At 35.8% G+C, this 25,796-nt stretch overlaps 1 protein-coding gene across 2 annotated transcripts in view; it reads right to left on the bottom strand.

Annotated features, from left to right (window-relative positions):
• Window positions 1-1,115: 1,115 nt before the first annotated feature.
• DPYD (dihydropyrimidine dehydrogenase) overlaps window positions 1,116-25,796 on the bottom strand; it is an 807,615-nt gene continuing 782,934 nt past the window's right edge. For both annotated transcript variants that reach the window (XM_082476697.1, XM_082476698.1), the window contains 3 exons: window positions 24,299-24,442; window positions 6,635-6,775; window positions 1,116-3,800 (listed from right to left, as the gene is read on the bottom strand). In XM_082476697.1, the coding sequence (XP_082332823.1) occupies window positions 3,630-3,800; window positions 6,635-6,775; window positions 24,299-24,442 (456 nt within the window). In that variant the 3' untranslated portion in view covers window positions 1,116-3,629. The remainder of the gene's footprint in view (window positions 3,801-6,634; window positions 6,776-24,298; window positions 24,443-25,796) is intronic.

Here is a 25,796-nt window from a genome sequence, read left to right as displayed (position 1 = left end):
TATGTCTAATGGCTTTCCAGTTAATTGAATTAACTTCGTAGGCTAGAAGTAGATCAGATCCTGCCATGTAATAAGCTCATTTCTAAGGACCGTATCTTAACCCTTTCAGACAATGGTTATTTCATAATTTCTTCAGGCCATTAAATGGCATCCTAAGACCACCAAAAGTGAATAATGCATCTCCAAATATTCATATTGTGGAAAAATAGATAATACCCGCTTAGCAAAAAATCTGGAAGAGAGGGCATCGTCTGAAAGTCAAGTCAGCTGAGCTTCATTTCTAAATATGGTAATTGGATATATATATGTTAAGTTTCATTACCGGGATCTTTCATTTTTGTTAGAATTAGCTACCCTACTCTCTTTTTAAAAGAATCTTGATCTTCCAACTGCTTGGAATATCTTTTTCCAGATTGCTATGGTGATGAATGAATGCTTAGGAAGTCATACCACCAGTTAATACTAAGACAGTCTGATTTTGAGTCTAGCAAATGTAGATTTTTGCTAGTAGCCTTTTATCTCTTTAAAGTGTATTTGAAGTTTCTATGTTCATAAATAGTAGCAACAGAAATTATAATTATATCTAATGTATTAAATGCAAAGCTATCATCTTCCGATGAAATTTTACAGATGAATAAATTGAGGTTCAGTGGTCTAGTTAACATATCCAAGTTCATGTACTTGGCAAGCAGCAGATCCAGATTCTAACAACCTGTGTGTAAGACGAATAACTTTTTTCATATTTGTAGGAAGGTTTGGGAGGTGCAAGTGAAGCTGGGGAACATGCACTGTGGGCTGTGTAGTGGGCGAGTGGAGTATTGGGTTTAAATATGGACTTTGCCCTCTTCAATGTATGGTCTTGGGCAAATTGCATAAACTCTTTGAGCCTTGGTTTTTCATCTGTGAAATGGGGCTAATAATCTCTATTCTGATCAAATTACTGTGTGCTTAAATGAGATGTTTTATTTACATTTTAGTTTTGGTTTGTTGCTGTCACTTTGGTTGATAGAGTTTTAAAACAATGGTAGAAGAATTTGTTCTGCATTAAAAAATGTTTGACTTATATAAACAATATTTACAGGTAATTTTTTTTCTTAATATACAAAGTCAAGAAGAATCTTTAAGTTATTTTATTGTAATGACAAGGCTCTCACATGAGTAGTACAAGATAGACCGCTGATGGTCTCTTCAGACAATATTAGATAAGATCTTAGTAACTGAATGTTTTTATATTATTGAAATTCTGTGTTTATTATAAAGTATAACCTGATTATATGAGCTCTAGTATAAACATATTTTTAAGTGAACACATTAAAGATTTTAATGAACTCATTGTTAACAAGGGAACCAGTAAGATTTACAACTTGTTCCAGTATAAAAATTTTAATTTTAAAATAACAATACATAATAGAAGAGACAGAAGATGATTTGTATCCAAAACACATCTTTGTTTTCTAAATTGCTTCACTATAGGATGTTTTTAAATGAGAAAAAAAAATTGAATACTTATTCAATAAGAGTTATTTAATTAACCTGTATTATTTTACTTTATCCTCACAATAATCTTAGGAATTAGAAACTATTTTAATACCAATTTAATAGATTAGGAAGTTTGGTTGTCTGAGGTAACAAGCAATTAAGTGACAGCCAGGTATCAAACTCCAAAGACTGCAATTATCTTCCAACTTTGGTTAAAGCCCAGAGTATGTAAAGGACATATGTTTGGAATAGTAGTGGAGGCTCTTAGTAGGAGAGTATTGAATTCCATTTTAATGAGACTGCATTTAATTTGTTAACAACACATGAAAGGATCTGGAGGTTTTTATGGTGGTAGAGAAATATGATGGGACATTCATGTTGGCAAGTAATCTATCAATAGAATAGCACTGAAGAAGTGGGAGGGCATGTTGGATGGCCTGTTAGGAGGTATTACAAGAGCTGGATAATACACATTGGAGGAAAGAACCATGGCAGTTTCTACAATTTAGAGCTGGGGAAAGACTTGGGGAATGTTTTAGGAGTAAAATTGTTGGACATGGTAAGGGACTGCATGAAAGCAGGGAAGACAAAAAGCAGGAGAGGTAACTATTTTGACTTTTGAAATTGAGTTTGAAATGCTTAAATACAGCAAGTGGTCAGATACATGGGTAGAAGTCCAACTTGGAGGTATAGATGTTAGCACATCTGTGTAGAAGGGGTAATCAGAGTCAAGAGTGGGAAGAAATCTTAAGGACACCTTCATTAGATTTGAACTAGCTTGATATGTATGACTGACTGTGAATGGAATTTGCTGTAGAATTAACCCCAAACTGCTCTACCAAGAGATAGCAAAAGACCGTGTTATTTAAAATGCTTTATAAAATTTTATTTGGTATTATTCAATCATACAGATTTTGTGGTAAATGTGCATTTCTAAAAGTGCATAATCAAACATTTAATTCTTCTTGATCTTGCATTTGTCATAGAAATATGCCACAGGTGATTACATAAAGATTTACTACTTATGGATTCATATTAAAATATGACACAAAGAAGAGATAAACTAATTTATAGGATGCTATTTGCTGATTATGAAAATAGAGAAATATGAAAATATTATTTGGCAATAACAGAAAATATTTCTTTTTTATTTAATTACTTTGGAAATTCAACATAAACACTAAAATAAAGAGTTGGTAAAGTGGTATCACACATTTAATATATATTTCCAATACTATATTTTTCATTCTTGAAAAATGAAGCACATGACCCACTGTTGTATAATCTGGGTTGTGTTCAAACATTAACTGCTGTAATCATGAAGGTTACTACTAGAAGCAGATAGAACAGATCTGTGCACAGCAAAAGAGTGGTTTTAACCAGAGTTCCGTCCTAACGCGTCTTACTTTGTTAGGAACATAGTTTAAATATTTAAAGAAGAATGTCATGTAGATTCATTGGTGGCGTTTGGACACCCATCTCAGGAGTGAGTGATGAATAGCACAGCGTGATATGAATGGTTACTAAATACACTCCCCTTCAGTATCCAGCACCAAAAAGAAGTTATTTCAGTGAAGTGGCCTTAAAAAAGTTTCCCAAACCCTTGCTGGCTTTCTTTTCCTGCCACAGTAAATTATTATTTGACTTCATTGCAGCTTTATGGAGCTAATTACCTTTGCTTAGAAACAGAGTTAAAATTAAATGTAATTTTTAATTATAAAATGTTTCCTTGGAAACATTTGCTCATAAGTTAAATTGTACTTTGTTCTAAAATACTTACTTCTTTTACAATTAGAAATCAAAGACAGAGCCCAGCATAGGGCAATTTGGAAACTGTAGCATTAATTGCCACAAAACTGCTAATATTTTTCATAATGGACAACTGATGGTGAACATCCAATTAACTGCTACACAGTTACATTTAACAACTCTCCTCAAAAAAGAATTACTCTATTTTATGACCATTAATTGAATGGTCACTGGCAGTAGCCATTTTTAAAATTTAGAAATTTCTTTAGAAATTATCTTTTTTTATTTCGAAATTATATATTTGTTTGAATTTAGAAAGAGCTGAGCATAATAATCACAATTTAAAAGATCAGCATAAGTAGGTGACCTCAAGGTCCACAGCAACTGTTTCACAAATCACCTTAACACACGGGATTCACAGCCAAGGGCAAGCCTCTCTTTGGTTCATAAGGTGTTGTCCTGGAAACCATTCTGATGCAGTCGATAATAGGGCAGACGGAGAGACACAGGGTACAGCCTGTACAAGTGTCAGTAATGGTGGGCAGGTGGGTTTCAGGATCAAACTGGATAGCCTGCGAACAGAAATAAAGAGTCTTGCTGTCACTGCCCACAAAGGTCAAGAATGCCCCCATTTTAGCATCAACGTTTTTTTCCACTGCAGGAGAGCTGCACTTGGAGACAACTACGCCCAGCACTGTGGTGCAGCTATAGCAACAGTTGAGCTGCCAGGGAGAAGGGGAAAAAAAAAAAAAAAAAAAAAGGACAGAAAAGAAATGCTTTTAAAATTAGAAACACAATGTTTAAAATTCCTTAGAGGTATTTTTCTCTCTTTGTGTGAGGAAAATATTTCATAAAATAGTAACTCTGTAGTGTCCTGTGTTCTGAGAAGAACGTAGGTCTTGTCAGTCTGACCATGACTGGGTAGGTGTCGGCTACCTGAGGGGGGCAGGGTGCTTTCACACCTTGCCCTTCTCACACTCATGGTTCTCGACATTGGAGAAGTGTCACTGTCAGATGGGGCAATGAATGCACTTGTTTCGATTTCAAATTATGTGTGTAGTGTTTAGAAGAAGGCAATAGGAAAAAAAATTAGCTTAAGTGCCAGCTTTCAGGTTTGAGGATTTCCAAGCTGATTCTAGGCATTACCCGACCACCAAGGGGAAAAATCACTGAAAGGTGGGAGCCTGGACACCTGGCTTCCCGGTCCTGGCCTGACACTCCTCAGCTGGGAGAACCAGGATAAGGCTTCCAGCTCTAAAACTGCTCAGGATTTTGAGAAATTCAATAATTTATTCCATTTTTCCCCCTCCCTTCTTTCCTTCCTTCCTTTCTTTTAACATGAAGCAATCTATAATATGCAATGAAAATACCTAGTGTGAAATTTACAATTGAGATTTTTATTTAAAGTCATGATGATTATTTGTTAAAGAGAGATATTTCAACAGTGGAAACAACATGCAAGAATTTCCATCTAGGGGAGACTTCAGGGTAGCTACGTGGGGGCAGAGGGGACTTGAGGACTTGTCTGGAATCTTGCAGAACAATTTGATGTTTTTACTCAGATGGTGCACTAATTTGGAGGGATGAGCTAGGGGGCTGAGAAAAATTATGAGGGTCATTAAGCCCCCGCCTCACTCCAGATACTCCTTGAGGCTAGGTCTGCAAATCTTACATTTTGAAATAATTACTGAATTCTGTTGTTTTTTTTTTTTGTCCTGTGTCATATACAACATGCTATATAATCCAATTCAAAATATTTTTTATGTTTAAAATTTTCCTCCCCCAAATGAGGTTACTTGTAACTATAATTTTTTTTCTCTTTTATGCACATAAAAATGAAAATGGTCTCATTAGAGTAAATTATGTCAGGCTGCTTAATATTTTTAAAAAATTTCTGATCTTTAAGGAAACAATCATATATCTGAACAAGAGCTGTAGTTATGACAAACTATTAGAAAATTTGTCTAAACAAATTGTTGCCATGTTTTGTAAAACAACATCTCAGATGGCTGTTTAAATGAGTAAAAGCTATTTCTCTTCCTTATGTACCCTTTTATAAATAGAAATCCAAGAAACAATTGATGAAAATAAAATAATACTTATGTTTTAGAAATCTTATACTTTGAAAATATGCAAACATGTAAAACTTTTCAGTTGAAGATTCTGATTTTCTATTTTTTATCTTTTAGAGACAAAAGAATCAAAGGACTTTTAAAACCTTTTTAAATGTATAATTGTGATCTTTTCCCCTCATTAATAAGATTATTTTTGCTAAAAATTGTACCAAGGCTAGAATTCCAAGGTGGGAGTCATAACCTCTAAGATTTAAGATGTTAGAACCCTGATGCTGTGATTTTAGTGACGGAACTTCCTTACTTATCTCTGATTGGTTAATTAGAAAAAAGAGGAAATGAAAATGCATGTGATATGATTAGCATTTTCAAAGTAACCATTAGAGACACTTCTCAGATAGAAAAAAAAGTGATACAATGGGTGAAAATTTGGTATATAAGTAGTGTTAAATTAAGGAAGAAGAGATTTTTTTAAAATTAAAATTATGTCTGTCATACCTGTATTAGGTGATCAGAAGAATATGTAATATCATACCACAAGCAAATAGGAACTTTCTCCAAGCCGAATAAGGTAAATGAACTACAATTTTTAACAATGGCCATTTTATCTATTTTGAAAATTCATTAATCATCTTAAAGGGATCTTATTTTACTTTATTATACTTCTGTATATCTTGAAATAGTTAATGAAAATAATATTATTCTGTAGTTTTTAGCCTGAAGACAGTTGAATGCCCACTTTTTCTTTGTTGTTCCATGGCAGACTCTCAGCTGAAGGATGAACTGGGAAGAATCTCTGGATCATTTCATGTGGTAGGAATACAACTTGTTGGCTCTTCCAGCTATAGAGGATTTCTGGTCCCAACCAGACCACCTAGTTGGTGGGAAAATGCTTTTTCTTTCTAACTGAATCTCAATCAATACTGAATGGAAGGGCATTCTCTTTTGGTAGAAGGAAGCAAGTCCTTTCAGGGTCATGGCAATAAATTGTAGTTCTTTTCCCTCTGCATGAGAGCATAATGCTTCCTCATGGCCATAACTGTGTGAATTTCTCTTTTTGTTTGAATTTTTCCTTCCAATTTTATGAGTGATGAAATGATACTAAAACAATACTGTGCACTGAATGGTGGCATCGTTAGTATGAGTTATGGCTTCTCTTTAAAAAAAATCACTATGTTATGAGGGTGAGAGGACAGAGAGCTATGTCACTGCTAAGTAGCAATGTTTGGCACGTCTGGTCTGAATCCCACACTTTGTGACAGAAGATGCTTTCTGCTACATAAAGCCAAGAAGAAACATGCCTCACAGCAGCCTAATTGCAGCAGGATTCTTACCTGGTAGCCAGAGTCATTACAGGTCATGTAGCATTTGCCACAGCTGATACACATTTCTTCATCAATCACAGCCACAACTTGCTCGAAGTTGCTCAGTTCACCAAATGTTCCAAGGTACTGCAGTGCTTTTCCAATCACATCCTGAAAGATAGGCACGGAATTACTTACAGTGTTCATTGTAAAACATTACCATGTGATGATTAATATCTGTCCAAATTTCCCTGTTTTTATAGAATGCTGCATTATATAACTTAGAAGGTTTTGGATATTGTAGTTCTCACAGATATACTTTTTATAATTGTAGCTTACATATTTCTGTCTCCTGAAAGATGGGCTTTCTCTATATATCTAGCGTAGAAACACAAGACCTAACTAATTGCATTCAACAGGTTTTCTACAAATGATCTAAATCAGTGTTTCTGTGGACAGAAGAAATGACACCCTTTTCAGTGGTTGTGGCTTACTTTTTCTCAATTTTGGACTTTGAATGATCCAAAAGTAATGAAAAGTGACAAAGGGTAATGCACTGATACTAGAAAACTTTAGACTGCTAGGAATGAGGGGAATAAAAATGTGGACACTATGCATTTACAGCAGTGCATTTGGAGTCTAGATTTCATTTAGAAGAGTGCTTTGATAGCATACCCACCTGTCATGCCTTGAAGAGTATATTTCATTACTTAAAAATTCTAATTTATGTTAATTTATTAGGTTAATTTAATAGCTAAATAAGATGCTCTTTTACTATTAAAGAACTAGGATTTTCTTCATTCACCACTGAAGATTTTTCATGCTGTTACACATTGCTTTGTTCTTCATATTAATTGGAAGTGTGCTTAAAATGTGAAGCACAGAAGATGTTTCATCAACAATAAGAAACACTTTGTTTCATAAAACAAAACAGAAGAATGTAACAATGTTTGTCAAATTAGTATGCTGTCAAGATTTTCTGCTTCTGTTTTTAACTTTTAAGAAGACAATCTTTTGTTTGAATTCAAGGTCCGTGTTCAAGGTGGTTTGACTCATATTGAAAGCCATCTTCCTAGATTCTCTATGGTATCTTATTTTCTGCTCTTCTTTTTATGACCTTGGTTATCCTTTTTTACTCTATTTTTTCCCTATTTCAGCTCTAAATGACAATATGCTCATGACTTTGAGCTTTTAAACAGAAACAAAGTTTATATCATTATATACCATTCGTGTGTCTCTCAAAAAATAAGGTGATCAAAAACTTACTGTCTTTACTATTTTCTTTTCAGTGTGTTGAAGGTATAATTTCAGTGATACCACAGTCTGTTTGTAGGCGGGGGGGCACTTGATGTCCAAATCAATATCTCCATTCTGAATTTCTCTCAGAAACTTAAGATCTACTTTTATCAGCTGCATGATGAGCATTGTCATTAGAATTTGGTATGTCAAGTTCACCACTCACTGAATTTTTCACTAGCATCACAAAACTGGATCTTCCTTCTGATTTCCTTAGTCTTATTAACACTGTTAGGATATCTTCAGTCACTGAGGCTTGAAATTTCAGAGCTGTATTTCACTCTGACTTCTCCCTACACCAAAATCTCATCAGTTGCCAAGTCTTCTGAGCTCTGGATCTGCAATATCTTTTGAATCCTCTTTCCATGTCTACTATAATCTTTAACCATTACTAATTAATTTCCCATTACTTCTAATGTAGTTACAAGAGCCTACCTAAGTCTCATCCTCGTATTCTCCCTTTCCTTTCCACCTTATGCAGTGTTACCATCTTCATCTACGCTGTAGAGCACAGATTAAATTTTCTCACTACCTTACTCAAAAATCTGTTGAATCAAATACAGTTTCACATTTAAGTCTAGCATTTAAGGCTTTCTACCAACTAGTCTTTTTTGGTCTTATTTCTCACTTCCAAACACCATGTGCTTTAGCTACACTGGACACATGCCCTACACTGAACACACTTGTCAGTCAACTCCTCTGGCACCTAATTTTATCTTGAGTCCTCTGTCCAGAATACCCTTCCTTCCCATCTTCACTTTGAAAAATCCTGTCCATCCTTCAAAGACATCTCACATGCCACTACTTCATGAAAATCTCCTTAATTCTTCCTTCTCCTTTCCTAACCAAATTGAAGATGTGATCTCCCTCTTCTTCATTCTCTTCTTCCTTTGTCTCCTACATCTTTTCCTCCTGCCCTTTTCCCCTCTTCATCCTCTCTCTCTCTCCCCCTCCTACCAATGCAATGGCCTATAGTGTCTTATCTATTATGTGGAACTAATGGTTACAGATTACTTTGAGTTCTTACTATGTATCAGGCCAGTGCCATAATTTTTAAGCATTTTCTCATTTAAATCTCACACATTTTATAGAGGATGAGATTACTGACATTTAACGTATAAAATTAAGTAAATGATGAAGCAGGGATTCAGACCAGTGCTGCCTAACTTCAAATTCTATGATCATAAGCACTCTGCTTTACTGGCTCATCTGTTATTTCTCTGTTTAGCAAATTTTACTTCATGATGTAGATATTTTCTACATTTAGCTCCTTATTTGCAGTCTCTTAGTAGGCTTTATTCATCTTTGTATCTCATGTTGTGTATCTTGTGCCTCAGATCACTGAAACATAATGGGTACTCAAATATTTGTTAAAATAAATGTACCTTTAGTTTTTCTATATACTAAATATTCAGCAAAATATTAGGCACACAGTTGTATGAGCTAACAGCTACTTTTTGATTTACCGAATACTTTTGTTAATATGAGATTCACAAAAAGATTTGAGTACCTCTTTAAATAGAAAATAATCATAGTCAAAGTATCTGGATATGTTTAATATTTTCTAATATTTTAAGACAGTAAATGCATGAGGTCACTCTATGGCTGTAAAAGACTATACGTGATAGAAAATAATGTTTTCAATCTAGTAAACAAATTAGTCAAAGCAGTTGTTTCATTGAATTAGATCATGGCTTGACTGAAATCATCAGTAAATATTCAAAAGATGATTAAACAGGAAACTCCCTAGATGGTCATCCAGCTTATAAGGCTTATTTCAAAGAAACAATGCATATTTCTAAGAGATTTTATTGTAGGAAGCAAATTCACATTCTGTGTATATCAAATATGCCTTTTGCTCTATATTGGAGATTTGCTGTTGTCATCTATTAAAACATCCTTGTTTAATGTGAAACTAAATAAAACAAAGTCCTTGGAGCCTCTAAAAATTATTTACACATGGTGTTAAAAATCACCCCTCATTCATCATAGTTCTTAAGAAAATTATGTATATATATATATTTAATCTGGAAGAGGATAAAAGAATGGCAACTATTTTAAGTTATTTTGTAAAGAGTAATCAAAGAAAATGAATTATCATTCTATGTGGCAGAAAACGTGGACATTTGTTTAAAACTCAAAGCTTTCAGGTAGTACTGCCAGCTTATAAATACCGTTGAGTACACATTCTGGAATTTGGAGTTTGCTGAAAGTTGCATATAATCAGTAAAGCACATATGGCTAGTCTAGTCCCTGTTGGACACACACCTGTGGAGATTAGGGTACCTACATTCATTATTCCAAGCAGGGTGTGGATATACAAAGGTCACGCAATCTGCTATAGCCATCCCTGATTAGTGGAAATGTTTATGTGTGAATGTGTATGTGGGAAAAGTGATGCCAAATTCTTTAAAGTGTAGGTGATACATTTGATTTAAATATGTTTTCCCAAAATTAATGTTGGGAAGTAGTACAGAATTCTAGAATCACATCTTTGTCAATTAATTATTTGTTTGGGATAATCAAAAGTATTTTTAAAAACTAGATCAGTCAATATTTCTGTTTGATATAAAGTTTGGGATCAAAAGTGAGGAACTAGAGGGCCCCCATCCCATCCCTGCTGCATCATACTTAATGTATTAGGCTTAGTATGAATTTCTTAGTTTTGGCCTGTTTTATTTTTACAGGTGATTGAAGTATTTTCAAGTTGTGATTGATATCTGGCGTGTTAACTGTCCTTAGATTTAAGTCTTCTACACATCTGATTAGCATACTATTTACGATGCCTGTAAAAAAGTGTCATTCAAAGGCCAGGATCAAGGACAGTGTGCTGTGGGCAATCACTATGATGTCTATCCAAAACAGATCAAAATTATTTGGACATAGCTGTTTAATTACTTTACCATTTCCTTATCTGTACCATTACCAATGTCACAGGTTCTTATCTGTTGTATCAAGTTCACTGCTTGCCTAATAAACCTATCAAAATAGGAAATGAGATAATTTGGTTTGTTCTCACAGAATTTATGCTGACACTTGATAATTTCTTCCTTTACTAATGCTCTCAAGTCAAAAGTTTAATGATCCTTAATGAAGCTTTCTGGTCTACTTCTATCTTTTCTTCACTCCCCTTGCCACATCAACCTTTTCCTTTTCTAAAGAACCTGAAGCACCATTTATTTTTTAGCAGTGTGATACAGCAATATCATACTAAAATAGTTTCAAAAATATAGCATACAATTTATTTTCGATATCCTATATAATGTCCTCTGAGCTAGGAGACAGGGATGGCGACTGTACAATTAGAAAGGGAAGTCTTGAGTTTAAATTCAGCAGAACTCTGATAACAGGACTCAGCGTGAATAAGCTGAGTTGGGAGGGCAGAGACAAAGCATGATTCAGGAAATAAAGTAGTAAGTAAATTAGTGGAGAGGGTGAGAGAAGCAAGCAAACCAAGAGATGGGGTAAAAGCTAGCGACGACCTGGGAACTGAAGTGGGTGAGAGAGGGTGGAGTGGAAGGGAGCTTGTTACTGAGAGACAGATGGGTGAGGTTTGGGTGTAGTCAAGGTTGGTTCAGTACAGATCTGTGGCCCTGATCACTGTATTCTTTTCATGTGGGCTGGCTCAGGCTTTAAAGTAGTAAGTTCTTGCCAGACACTTTGAATTTAAATACATTTAATGAGGCTAAATGTGATGTGTTTCTACTTTATCCTTACCTATCTTGGGCTTCACCTCTCGAATATGTTTTCCCTATCCTTTTCAGTTCTAAGAGCATTCTTTATGGGGATGCTACAAAGATAATAGGAGCTGAACAGTTCTAATTGTAAAAGTTAACAGTATACCATCTGCCCTAAGTAGTGGGTGTATTCTCTCTTTTTTTTTTTAACTCTTAATAGACAAAATACTTTTCCATTTTTCCTAATATTTTCTCCAAATTCAGATAATTTGAGGCTTTGGTATTTCTGAAACATTTTAAAATCTTGATGCTATTCTTTTATGATCATCGTTGGTAATGTGATCTCTATTTTCTCATATGACCATTGCATACTGAGTTATCTAAATGCTTCACTCTTTTCCTGTTCCTCGGGAAACTCAGAGATTATGTCATCAAATTTCAATTTGACAGCCTCTCATTCTTCTTGAACCATGTTCAGGTTAGAGCTCTGACTACGGGATTGTTTTCTATTGTTGTTTCTGAGCTCCCTGAAAGTAGATTTACTAAAAGGTGGCATACTTGTACATTTAAGCTCAGACTTCCTTTCTGTGGCCTAACGGACTCTACGATGATATGGGATGGTTACTTTCCTTCAAGATTCTTTTAGCTGCCATTTTCCCCAGATTTTTATAAGGAACCAGAAATAAGTCAATGCAGTAAGTCTCTCATTGCTTCTCTCTCCTTTGTGAGATTAAATTTCCAACAAGGCAATTCAATAATTTTGCCAATGTTTTGCCTTTAGTGGAGTGGGATTTTCATCTGAAGTCTGTAAAGGCTTACATCGCTGCTCTATCTTGCCTGTCCATATTAATCATCTGGTTACGGGGTCTCTGATGTAGTCCCCGAAAACATTTCTGCTTTCCTTTCATTTCACTCTCCTGCAGCTGCTTCCTCCATGCTTCACTTTCACGTTTGTGGATTTCCATGCATGTGTATATCTTTTTGACATATACTGCTCCCCCGCCCAGCCCTTTCATTAGACTTATTTATTCCAAAGAAGATATACCTTTCCATCATCATATTCTGGTCAGGAATCACATCTCAAAACATCCCTGTAAGACTTAAGAGTTGATTTTTACCATATTCTGTTCATGTGTTTTAAAGTGCAGTTTGATAATTTTTCATCTGCTATTTGTCTGTATATAGACAACTGAGAATGTTAATGCCTCCCGCCCATTTCTCTGGTATCTTCTGAAAATTGCTGGGAAAATCCTCCACTATTTTTCTTCCTGTGCCATCCCTTTTATGCCCCATAGTATCTAATATGCCTTACAGCTTTATATGAGTACTTTTCTCCTTCCCCTCACAACTCAATTGAAATAATAAACCTCTCGATCAGGCTGACTGGTCTCCTGCCAACACTGTCTTGCCAGTCTTATGAGATGCAGTCTATCTCTTCCTAGAAGCAGCAGGAAGAAGAGATGAAAACATCACTAGTGCCCCTAACCCATTCATTTTCCTACCCAGAAATTCAAAGACGTTAGAGATACATTCCTGGCTTCATAAAGAGAATGAGAATTCATTCTCATATATATCAACAGAAGTGGGAAGCATTCGGGGAACTTTATAAGTCTTGGCAGACTCTCAAATCTCTGTTATATGCTGCCTGGGACTAAAGCACGTTTCTCATTTAGCAGGGCCAAATGTGCACACTGTCACTTCAGTTCTCTTCAGCCAGGAGATAAAACGGCTTCCTATTTGGTTTCTTTTCTCTAGCACAGGTGAACCTGTGGAATGTGTTAGGAGCTTCTTCAGAAGGTCCTGGTTCATCTTTTAGAAAGAGACCTTTACATCTATTGCTGGAGGTCAGTTGTCTTTTTCTTACTTTATCTCATTCTTGCCCTTCCCCTTCAGCACTGATTTTGACTACCCTCCTCTTCCTCAGAAGCCTTTTCTTTCACAAAAGTGACGGTTCCGCAATATGGCAATATGTATGGTAAATGTTGTGTCACTATGAAATGGAAATTCAGATGTAGGATTGATGAAGAGGAAATTCACTGGATGCCAGGCTGACTCTAGGGCCCCAGTCTATTCCCTGCTGTGGGACTGACAGCCTCTGAGACCATTTTTTGGCTTCCAAGGACGCAAGGAAAAGCTGGATACCATGTTGGCTAGCGAAGACTTCTGGTTCTCAAGGACCCCCTAGTCACAGTGTAACACTGGGAGTAACCACTCTTGATGCTCTAGCTGAAATCCTTAGATGCTTAATCAGTATATCCCCTTGCCCTTTTACATCATGTTAAGACTGAGCAAGAAAACTGGATTATTTTCCTCATTACTGCCTCTCAGTTTAGTCCTTTCTAGGAAATCCTATTGAACAATAGAATGAGTTTTGTATTGGATTTAAGGTCCCATGGCTGAATTTATTCCAAGTATGTATTAACACTATGCTTTGTAAACATACTCATATGCTTGAAATGCCACCTTCCTTTTTTTTTTTTTTTTTTTCCCTTTCATGAAAGACAGAAGAAGATAGTGATTAAGGCCCAAGTTTTAGAGCCAGATTTTGGAATCAAGTCTTGGTTTTCATGTCTTCCTAGCTGTGTGACCTTAGACAAGTTATTTAACCTCTCTGTTTATTAATTACTTAATCAGTAAAATAGGGAAAATATGGATACCTGATAGGGTTATGGTGAGGATTAAATGAGTTAATTCACAAGCATGCAGAACAGTGCCTGAAACCTCATAAGTAGTCAATAAATATTAGCTTTTATTATTAATTCTCTGCTTAATTAACACTAATTTATTAAACTCCATGTTAAATATCACCATCTCTGTGAAGCTTTGCACAATTACCCGAGGCGGAACTAATCCCTTTCACTCCTCTGTGTTCCCAGAGCATTTTGTACATATTTGATTGAACTGTAAATAATTTTTAACATGTGTCTTTCTCCCTTGTTAGACTATGAGCTCCGTAAGGATAGATATCTTTCTTTTTAAAATTCATGTTGTATTCCCAGTTTCCCGGATTGCAGCGAGTGCATAATAAATATATGTTAGCACTACATCTCCACCAAGATGAGGAAATTCCTGGTGCCTTGAACCATGCCTTGTTAGTCTCTGGACGTAGACCCAGTCCTTAGCACACTGCTAAGGTCACATAGCAAATACTCAATAAATACTTACTGAATGACTGATATTGAAACTGCCTACTTCTGAAGCAGCAGACCATTAAGTCTTATCTGAGGCATTTGAAAGAAAAGAAGAACAAAAGATGAGATCTACTGAGCATGGCTTGCTTAGAAATAATATTGTCACACTCATAACCAGAGAAGATGGGGGTAGATTAGAAATTTGAAAGCATGACTGAAAAACTTGTTCGGACAAGAGGGGCTTAGTTACCTTTGTGGGACACTGGGGCCCTTTCTATAGCAGATGGGGAATAATATACTGTGCTAGCTGAGAGGATAAACAAAGCAGTGACACAGAGTTTAAACTATTGAACAGAGGAATCTATAAAGAGGCCAGCAGCGAGGAGGGAAGAAACACGCTAAAATAAACAGATAGGTGGACAGGGAAAATATTGAGCACAAAAACAGATAACCCAGGCCCTCAGGAAAAAGGGAAGATGGAGAAATGGTATGTGGAGAACAGAAGAAAGACTGTCGGGAAAACATAAAAGTAATGATGAAGCAGCAGAGGGAAGTATGTAGCGTGCCTGGGTAAGTGTGGTACGATAAAACAACAAAAAGTACAAGAAGAAATGTCTGATTCACGTGCAGAGAGAAAATGACTCTTAAAGGGAACGTGGCTGTTAATTTCAATGGGGACTGAACAACCACACGGCCGCATCATCCAGATGGAGTCTAAAATAATGGGCAAGGGGGCAAGGGGCTCGTATGAAAATGACAACAACCGTGGCTCCTTACATTTGAATAGAACTATGCCTCGTGCAATACTTTCACACACATCATTTCATTTAGAACAATGGAGTTGAGGTCTTCTGACATTATCTAGTATTTATTCTCCTTCCCGCCCATCTCCCACCTAGATTGTTACAATAACCTTCTAACCAGTCTTCCCGCTTCTGTCCTTGCCCATCTAGGATCTTGTATCAACACCGCAGCCAGAATGAGCCTCTGAAAAATTTTGTCAGATCACATCATTCTTCCTTTTAAAAAGCCTCAATAGTTTCCTGCCAAGGACTTTCCTACTTCGGGGTCTTTGCATTTTCTGTTCCTTCTGAACGGAACGTCCTCCCCCCGATATTTATCTGCATTGATCACTCTCTTACTCTTTGAAGTGTTTACTCATATGCCATTTAACCAGGCAGGCATCTCCTGATCAGCCTCTCCAGCAATTACTTTTCTCCTAATCCTGCTGTATCTTCTCCACAGCACTGTGACCATCTGACATAGTATGTACCCACTCGTTCATTTGTTTATTGTCTGTTCTCCTTACTAAAATGTAGACACCATGAAAGCTGGGCTTTTGTTTTGTTCACTACTGAATCGCTAGTGACTAGAGCAGTGCTGGAACATAGTGGGTGGACAATAATAGTTGTTGGATGAATGACAAAATGGATGTATGGGTGAATAAGACAATTATTGCCAACTGGAAATTGGAATCTCAGTGGTTACATGTGAAAGACAAAATGAAACAATACCAGATGTCCTTGCCAAGATGAGCAGTGCTTTCTGACCTGTGGGCCACTTCCTCATTCTTAAGACTGCCTCTTTTTTTTTCTCCACGTCATCATTTCCTTCTGGTTATTCTCTTATTTTTTTGATCACTTGTTCCCATTTGCTTCCCCAGAACTTCCTACTCCCTCATAGGGTATTAGGTTAAGCAAGAAATGAAGAAAATATACATGAAGCTTCTGTCTTGTGTCTGGCACCCAGTAGGCAGTCAGCATGTCAGTTCTTTTTTCTTTATATCATCCAGCACAGGTGCAAAATTAGCTTGAGTTCACTAATTTCAATATGCTCAAATCTAAATTTTTCACCCCACATTAAAAAACTCATCAAACCTAAAACACCAAGAACAAAACCCTGATTCATTATCTTTCATTTTTCTTTATCTCAGTTAGTGGGACTATCAAAAATCTAATCATCTTAGTCTCCTTATTTTCAACTCCTTACTGTCCCTTATACCTCAGTATATAATGAGAATCATCAAATTTTAGAGGAAGAATTATCAAGACTTCATCAATTTAACCTCTGCTTCTGTTTCCATAACCATGGCCACTCACCAAATTTAGGACCACATTATGAATCACTGGGAACATCCCTTTTTCCACTTACCCTTCTAATCACTACCCAGTCTACAGGGCTCCTTAAACGCCAGTTCCTCAGAGAGGCCTTCCTCATCTCCTTCAATCTAAATTAGGTCTTGCTATGAAAGAGACTCCATACATCCTGTATTTTTCTTTATAATTTGTATTACAAATATAGCTTTATATTATTAGTGTGATTCTTTGTTTTAATACCTGTTTCTTTCTCTATTCTGTATGCTTCATGAGGACAGAGGCTGTGTCTGTTTTATTTTTTGTACTATAGATGCTCAGTTCCTAGCACCCTGCTTGTCTCATGGTAGGTATATGATAAAGATTTCCTGAAAAATATACGGACTTCTTCAAAACTTCCAACTTGGTTGACTTCCAGAGCTTTATGTATTCCTACTAACATTCTTGAGTTCACTTTACTGGACATATGGAAATGGAGGGTCACCCTAACGTGTTATCTCCTTCAAGCTGTCCATTCCTAACATCATAACTAATAGTAGGTAACATATACAGTATTTAGGATATGTTTGGTGCAGGCTAAAAGCACTTCACACACTACCTAATTTATAATCCCATGAGGCAGACTCTTTAATTATGTCCATCTTACAGATTAGTTAACTGAGGCGAGTTCATGTAGCTGCTAAATGGCAGTGGCATAATTTGAACCCAAGCAGCATAACAGAGTAGTTCCAGGCTTAATTCAGGAAACTCTTTTCCCATAAATGTAATCTGCTAAAATCTTATAAACCTTGCTACATATTTCAATGAAGGAAATAGCTTCTTAAGACTTTCTAGCAGTCACTTTCTTCAAACACGGGCTACTTACTAAAATGACACTGGTAAGCCCAAATTCAGTTTCATTAAATGCCTATGGCATTGCAGTAGGTAGAAAATCATATGTCACCTCTTATCCAAGATGACTCAATGTATTGTCTGGACTCCATTCCTTCCTTATTTGCCAAGGACATAGCTTCTTTAATCATGCCCTTTCTGGTAGCTTTAGCTATCCTTTCCGAGCGTATAAACACATGCAAGCTTAGAGTATCCTAACATATACAAACCAACCTTTCCCTCTACTACATTTCTTCTTGTCACTTTCCTTTTGATCTTTCTCAAGTTCAGGAAAGAGTATTCCATATGCCTTGTCCTTAATTTTGAAACCTTTATCCACTCTTCAATTTACCACCTGCTGGATTCTACTTTTCACCACTCCACTGAATCTGCTTAGGCCAAGATAAGCTAAAATATGAAGGTCTGATGTTTATGCTAAGGAGTTTACCTTAAGATCATGGTTAAGATGTGGGAATTTTAAGCAAAGGGTAAAACAATCAGATTTGCATTTAACAAAGAATACTTCATAATTGTTGGAGGATACATTAGATAAGAATGAGAAAAGAAGGTGGGAGGCCAGTTTGTAGAATATTTCAGAATTCCAGGAAAGAATGTGTAAAGAACTTCCCTAAGACCTTTGCAGTAGGGAAGAGCAGAAGAGGAAGAAGACATGACAGATAAAAATGGTGGACATTGGTGAATGTCCATGATCCCATTCATGAGTGAGATGAGTCATAGGATGAAATCTAGGCCGAATTTCAGGTTTCTGCTTAGGTAAGAGGGTAGATAGAGTGCTGCTCATTGAGACACAGGACTCAGGAGGAAGATCAGGCTTAGAAGGAATGATAATCAGTTTAGTTTGAAGTACGATGGCCTTTATGCACCTTGCTTAGACTATCCAGGTGGAGGTATCCAGAAGATAGTGGGTGACACAGGTTTGAAGCATAAAAAGAGGTAGAGATGCAATCCAAAAATGGGCAGAAGACCTAAATAGACATTTCTCCAAAGAAGATATACAGATTGGCAACAAACACATGAAAGGATGCTCAACATCACTAATCATTAGAGAAATGCAAATCAAAACTACAGTGAGGTATCACCTCACACCAGTCAGAATGGCCATCATCAAAAAATCTACAAACAATAAATGCTGGAGAGGGTGTGGAGAAAAGGGAACCCCCTTGCACTGTTGGTGGGAATGTAAATAGATACGGCCGCTATGGAGAACAGTATGGAGGTTCCTTAGAAAACTAAAAATAGAACTACCATACGACCCAGCAATCCCACTACTGGGCATATACCCTGAGAAAATCATAATTCAAAAAGAGTCATGTACCACAATGTTCACTGCAGCTCTATTTACAATAGCCAGGACATGGAAGCAAGCTAAGTGCCCATCGACAGATGAATGGATAAAGAAGATGTGGCACATATATACAATGGAATATTACTCAGCCATAAAAAGAAACGAAATTGAGTTATTTGTAGTGAGGTGGATGGACCTAGAGACGGTCATACAGAGTGAAGTAAGTCAGAAAGAGAAAAACAAATACCGTATGCTAACACATATATATGGAATCTAAAAAAAAAAAAAAAAAAAGGTTCTGAAGAACCTAGGGGCAGGACAGGTATAAAGATGCAGATGTAGAGAATGGACTTGAGGACACAGGGAAGGGGAAGGGGAAGCTGGGACGAAGTGAGACAGGGGCATGGACATATATACACTACCAAATGTAAAATAGATAGCTAGTGGGAAGCAGCTGCATAGCACAGGGAGATCAGCTCGGTGCTTTGTGACCACCTAGAGGGGTGGAATAGGGAGGGTGGGAGGGAGACGCAAGAGGGAGGAGATAAGGGGATATATGTATATGTATACCTGATTCACTTTGTTATAAAGCAGAAACTAACACACCATTGTAAAGCAATTATACTCCAATAAAGATGTTTAAAAAAAAAAAAGAGGTAAGGATAGAAGATAGTTGAGTCGATATATAGGAAAAGTTTAAATGAATCATAAACGGAAATGATATAGAAAGAAGGGAGCAGAGAGCGGAGTGCAGACACCATCATCATGTTCTCTCTCCACCCTTTTCTCTTATTGTACCCCAACCTGCACCTGCTTCTGTCATGTGAAGCTACATGCTGCTACCTGAACTCATCAATCTTCCCCTCAAGGTCCACCTTCTGCTACCTTTTCCATCTGGTTAATATCGAGAAGAAAAAGGAACTATGTTGAACATATTTCAAAGTAAAGAATCAGCACTGTAGTAGAAGAAACATTTTTGTCTTCACAGAAATGTTAAAAGTAGTCCTAAGGTCTTGGTTTCAAGTGAGGGGCTTATAGCCAAGAATTTTGGACTTTGTCAGAAGTTTTTATTTGTAAAGTTTTTTGTTAAACTCTTCCTTATTAGACAAAGGTTTACTTAAGGTATGAAACTTTTTATAGAAATTGGCCATCCTTATTAGAACTTTGTCTAACCCTTTTTTGATTCACTCTTGAAAAGTTTTGGCGAATTTTGAGACATTGGACATTTAAATGTAAAGTAAGTCATGCAATTTATGATACATTTTTTGTCATTGAATCATAACTTGAGAGATGGAAGGAGCCACTTTAAAATGCAAATATTGAGATCTTGGAATGATTGCTTATTTTGAAAAAAAATTAAAGATCTAGCCATATCTGATACTTTAGAGCAGAACAAATTTTAGATTAATTAAATAATCAAACGTAAATTCCAAAAGAACCATATGGGGTGAATCCATATAATCTTAAGGTAGAAAAAGCTAAACTAAGCAAATAAAGAAAGGGAGAAAACACAAAACTAGCTTTTGCCAGATATGATTTCATAAAAGTAAAACTTCTGTATGTATATCTAAAAACACCATCATACAAATTATGAGGCAAATGGCAATATATAAAAATTTTATTTAAAAAAATCTATAAAACAAAGATAAATACTACAACAGAAAACTGGTCAAAAGAAATAAGTAACAAATTCACAAAAGAAGAAATGGTCAAAAATATATTAAAAAATCATGCCAATCTTACTACTATTTAGACACTGGAAATTAAACAAAATTACTTTTTTGACTATTATGTTAGTTAAAATTAAAAATAAATCTACTGTTGATGGGTGTCTAAGAATATGAGTCCTCTCTTAACATTTTTTGGCAGAATGTAAATTTGCATGTTCTTCCTGGAGAACAATTTGGCACTATGTATCAAAAGCCCTAAAATTTCACCTGCAATTTCTCTTGAGAAAACAATAAGAGATCTACACAAAGATTTTTGTACAACAATAGTTATAATAGCGTTATTTGTAAAAAATTCTGGAAATAGCCTAAAAATTCAACAATAGGTTAATTTTTAGAAGTTAATAAGTTCATATTATGAAATATTATAAAACCATTAGAGTGATATATAAATAATTATGAGGTTTTTATATGGAAAATTTGAGTATTCTATATTTATTTTAATGTATTACATTTAGGTTTAGAAAAAGAACTAGAATTTTATAAATCTAAATTTTAATAGTGATTAAGTTGAGGTGGTAGGATTATGGGTAAATTTTAGATTAATCTTTGTGCTTTTAACAGAGACAAAACAAAACAAACAAATGAAACTACAGAAGGTCAGGAGGAGGAAGAAAAGCAGAAAGGAAAAGAGACTTCTTTGTCCAGTGGTCTCCTCTTACAGATCTCTCATTAGATATCTGCCCCAAATCAAGTGATTAGTAGCACAGTGGTGACAAAACACATGTGTCACAATTCCCTTACTAAACGTTATTCTCCTTGTTCTATACTGACACCTTCATCTTCCATGAGCAATCTCTAGGTATATTTTGTATAATTTCTAGAATGGATCCAAACATTTTGGTCCCTATTATGAGCCAATCTTTTCAATCCTAAGCCAACAATTCTCAATTTCACCTCCATCCCCCACTCTACCACTGTTTACTATGTGACTTGATCAAATTATTTAATGTTTTTTAATTCCTCAATTTTCTTATCTGTAAAATGAATATAAAGATAGTACCTATCACAGGTATTGTGAAGATTAAATGAGATAAAATATGTATAGCACTTGGAACAGTATTGGCATATTAGAGCTATTGGTTGCTACATACTTCCATTGATGCTTTCAGGAGATGAAATTTCTCTCCTACTCTGGAAAATCATACTGGAATATGAGTAAAAGTGAATTTATTAGAGGACAACTGCTCGAATTAAAAATACAATCATACACACACACAGAGCTCACTTTTGGTAACAACATCATGGCTCTAGAGATCAAGTGTCATCTAATACCACCACAAATATCTCTGGGGCAGGGACAGATCTCTATCTTCCTTCTTCCTCTAAAATATAAGCTCTGCCCCACTCTATAGAAATATAAAGCCTTATAGAAAGCAAGATGAAATGAGCAGTCATTGTCATAGCAAATGTAATTCCTCATTTTCCAGAAATAGTTGCACCTATAACCGGTGAAAATTCCCCCTCTCTCTGCAGAAAAACCTCACCATTATCAGCTACCATTATGCTTTCTGACAGGACACACCATATTCCTAGAAATGACAACAGGTATTATAGAATGGGTATAGACACCCTGGGAAGAAAAACAAGGTAGTGGAAAATCCACTGGACATTGAGAAAAATCTACCATAGCAGCCCCTTAATATGTCAGCACTGTTATGGTCTTAGTGATGGGAAGATGGTGTCAATGGTGTCTTGAGGCTTATGTAATGTAATACCAGGGGTACTTCAATTTGGATCATCTCTGAAGTAACAATTTAGGAGAGGAATGTAAGCCTGTACTATTTCTAATAAGACTCCTCATCTCTCCTTGAGACTTTAAAAAATGTTTACTTACTTTCCTGACTTCCCATTTCTTTGGTTTATTTAATTCTGCTGAGTTTGATATTTTATTTGGATAAGTGATCGGCTAGCTTTAATTCAGCTTCAGCAGGTTTTTTGTTTGTTCTGTTTTGGTTTTGCTTCTAGGTTATCAATATATTCCCTGACAGAATAGAAGCCTACAAAAGGCCGCAATGCTTTTATAATCACCTTGCTCTTCCTTTATTTCAAATATAATATTTTTCTTTTGAATTTTGTATACATAAGGAAAAGATGGAGATCTTACATTTATTTCAAATTAATTAAGTAGGAAAAAACAAGTAGGGAGAATTCCCACTTAACCCCACATCATATATTAGTTATAGCCAAAGGGTGGGGGGTATAAGAGCCAAAGGATCTCGCTTCTTCTTTACCTTCAGTGTCCAGTTCATCCTTCTAGTATCACACAAATAATTTAAAGGAAACAGCTCAAGAGACTCTTTGGGGCTTTTATACTGCTGAAAGTCCCAAGTGTTCACTTTATTTGGAATTATGGCGTTCACGTGCTGGTAGAATTTGTGTTCAGCCACTTCCATATTTCCTTTCAGAACTCTGAATAACTTAGCCCTCTCAACATCGTCTAAATTCCACTGTTTTTAGCATAGGACACATTTCTTCTTTCTCATAGATAGAGGGGATTTTTAAGGGTTCCAACTCCTGTTTGACTACTAAAGAGGAATTTCAAAGCGCTCCTAAGAGTAAGCTTTTCAGCTGATGCTTCAACCAGGAAATGGAGATAGTCACTAAATGGAGAAGAGTAAGTTTCAGTGACTGAAAACCACATTCCCTGATGGTGACTTCAGAGAGAATGTGGACCTGTAATACTCCTTTTTTTCTTTTTTTTAAATTATGATTACTTTAAAATAATTCCATCTTGAGGGAGGTGGGCAGGAGGGAAGTAGGTGTGGCTATAAAAGGGCAAGCTGAGGGATCTTTGTGCTGATGGAACTCATATCTTGACTGTGGTGGTGGACACAGGAACCTACCCATGGGGTGAAATGACACAGAACTAAACACACGTGTGTGCTCACACATGCAAATGAGTAGAAGTACAACTGGGGAAATCTGAATAAGATCAGTAGATTGTATCTGTGTCATTATCCTTGTTGTGATGCTGTATTACAGTTTTACAACATGCTACCATTGGGGAAACTGGGTAAAGCGTACATGAGACCTCTCTGTATTATTTCTTACACCTGTATGTGAATCTACATCTTTTTCAAAATAAGAAGTTAAAGAAGAAAAACAAGAAATATAATGCACACATAATTCCATCTTAATGATGATTTTTGATATTATCCAGAAAATAATTTCCTGAAACCCAAATTTGTGCAGGCTTTCCCAAGGCTGAACCAGAGAAAGTCTGTCCAAAATGTAAGGTATCATGTTGATATTGATGGTGCATATTGATCATTTAGTTGTACTGTATGACTAAGATACCTCTTCGATTTAATTGTAGATTACAGTAATTTTTAAATGAGTGTAAGAAGACAAAGAATTCACTGTAATATTTTATGGCCTATTTAATACATCCAAAATTTGTATGAAACACATATTTGACAGTGTTCTAAAAAGTATAAAATATACAAATAAAAGAGGCTATCCTGTCACTGCAGACAGAATTTTTAAAGCTCAATATATTTTAAAAACAAAATCGGTGGTACATTTAAACAGGAAATAAACACAAAGTAAACAGTAAAATAGACATACTTACATATACAGTTTAATCTTTACCTTAATAGTGGGAATAGGCTTTTTGGGGATAAAATGGTTTCTCTCAAGTGGTGGAAAAGTTGCATTTTGTTCTTTCAGTCTAATCTTTTCCTCTGCTATGATTTTCTTGCGCTGCTCAAGATAAGGTCCAAAACTTGGCAGTTTCTAATAGGAAAACACACAAATAAGAAAGTATGTTAGCTCACAGAAGAGAAAAATGTGAGGATATAAACACAAATATTATAAACAAACAAATGTGTGTTTTGAGACTGTTTCACGTATACTGTAACAAGGTCTTCATTCATTCTTGGACACTATAGTCTTCTACGTATCAGAGTCCATTAATTATTAAAAAGAACACAATAGCACAACACCTTTACCAAATATGTATGTATTAGATATACAAATATTAATTGAAATACATTTCTAAACAGAATAAAATTCACAATGGTAAACCAAACCATTCACTTAAAACAATAGCTGTTAGTTAAACCATTTGTTTAGTTCATATAGACAGAAGGTGAAACCTATTGATGCTTTTTTTCCTCTTCATCAGGTTTTTAGCACAATACAGACACAGCCTAGTCTCTGACAAATGCTTTTGTCAATAGCAAAGGTACTTTGCCAAAGTTCAAATCTGTATCTCTGTTTTATTGTGTTCAAATTCTCACTACATCTCTTTAAAGATTGTAACTAATGTTGATTGCAGTTTACTGGAATAGCTGAAAAACAAAATGGTAAAAATATTGATTTCTCTGCACAGAAAATAAAGTTTATTTTGCATGAAAGAGGCAAAAATAGAAATGAAAAGCAGAGGAAATATCACAGTGCTTAAACAAACTCCCTCAGTATTCAAAAATCACATTATGGAGCTTTAAATCTCAAGGTTATTCAATTGTACTTTACAAAGTTCATTTAGAAAGATACCTGGGTGTCATGGAAAAATGTTAAGTGGTTTCACGTTAACACGAATATGCCCTCACACTATTCATTATCCTACAATTATTTCCTCTTCACTTTGTCCTTCTCTTCTAGAACCTTTGATCTTCACTTTTACTGACATATACTGCTGGTGATAGACACCACTGAATTCCAAATGTTCTGTGTCTGCCTGGAACCTGGAATTGCTAAGTCTCCTTTCAAAGACTGCAAAAATACCACCACCACCCCCAGCTCTCCTGCAGAATAAAGCAGATTTACCTACCCAGTGAAGGCTTGGAAAACTACAGCATTCCAAGGTCATCCTGATCTCTGCCCTAGCAAGTAATTAGGTGAAAAAATCACACTTGTTTTAAAACGCTGGCCTCTACCTACCAGGTTGCATAACACTCTAGGAATATGAGTTCTCTGGTCCTTTAGAGATGTCACTACGGTAGGTAAACTAAACTTAAACTGTGTCCCAATTCGGCCAATCTGCAACTGAAAATTTATATTAGCAGAAAATATTCATGTGGAACTATCTAAGATTGTTACTTCCATTACCAATTTACTGTAATTATGTCAACAAGTTGAGCAAATA

The sequence above is a fragment of the Balaenoptera physalus genome (genome assembly GCF_965194825.1).
Source record: "Balaenoptera physalus genome assembly, chromosome: 1".
In the NCBI taxonomy this organism is placed as follows: domain Eukaryota; kingdom Metazoa; phylum Chordata; class Mammalia; order Artiodactyla; family Balaenopteridae; genus Balaenoptera; species Balaenoptera physalus.
This window is presented reverse-complemented; position numbering and strand designations above follow the sequence as displayed.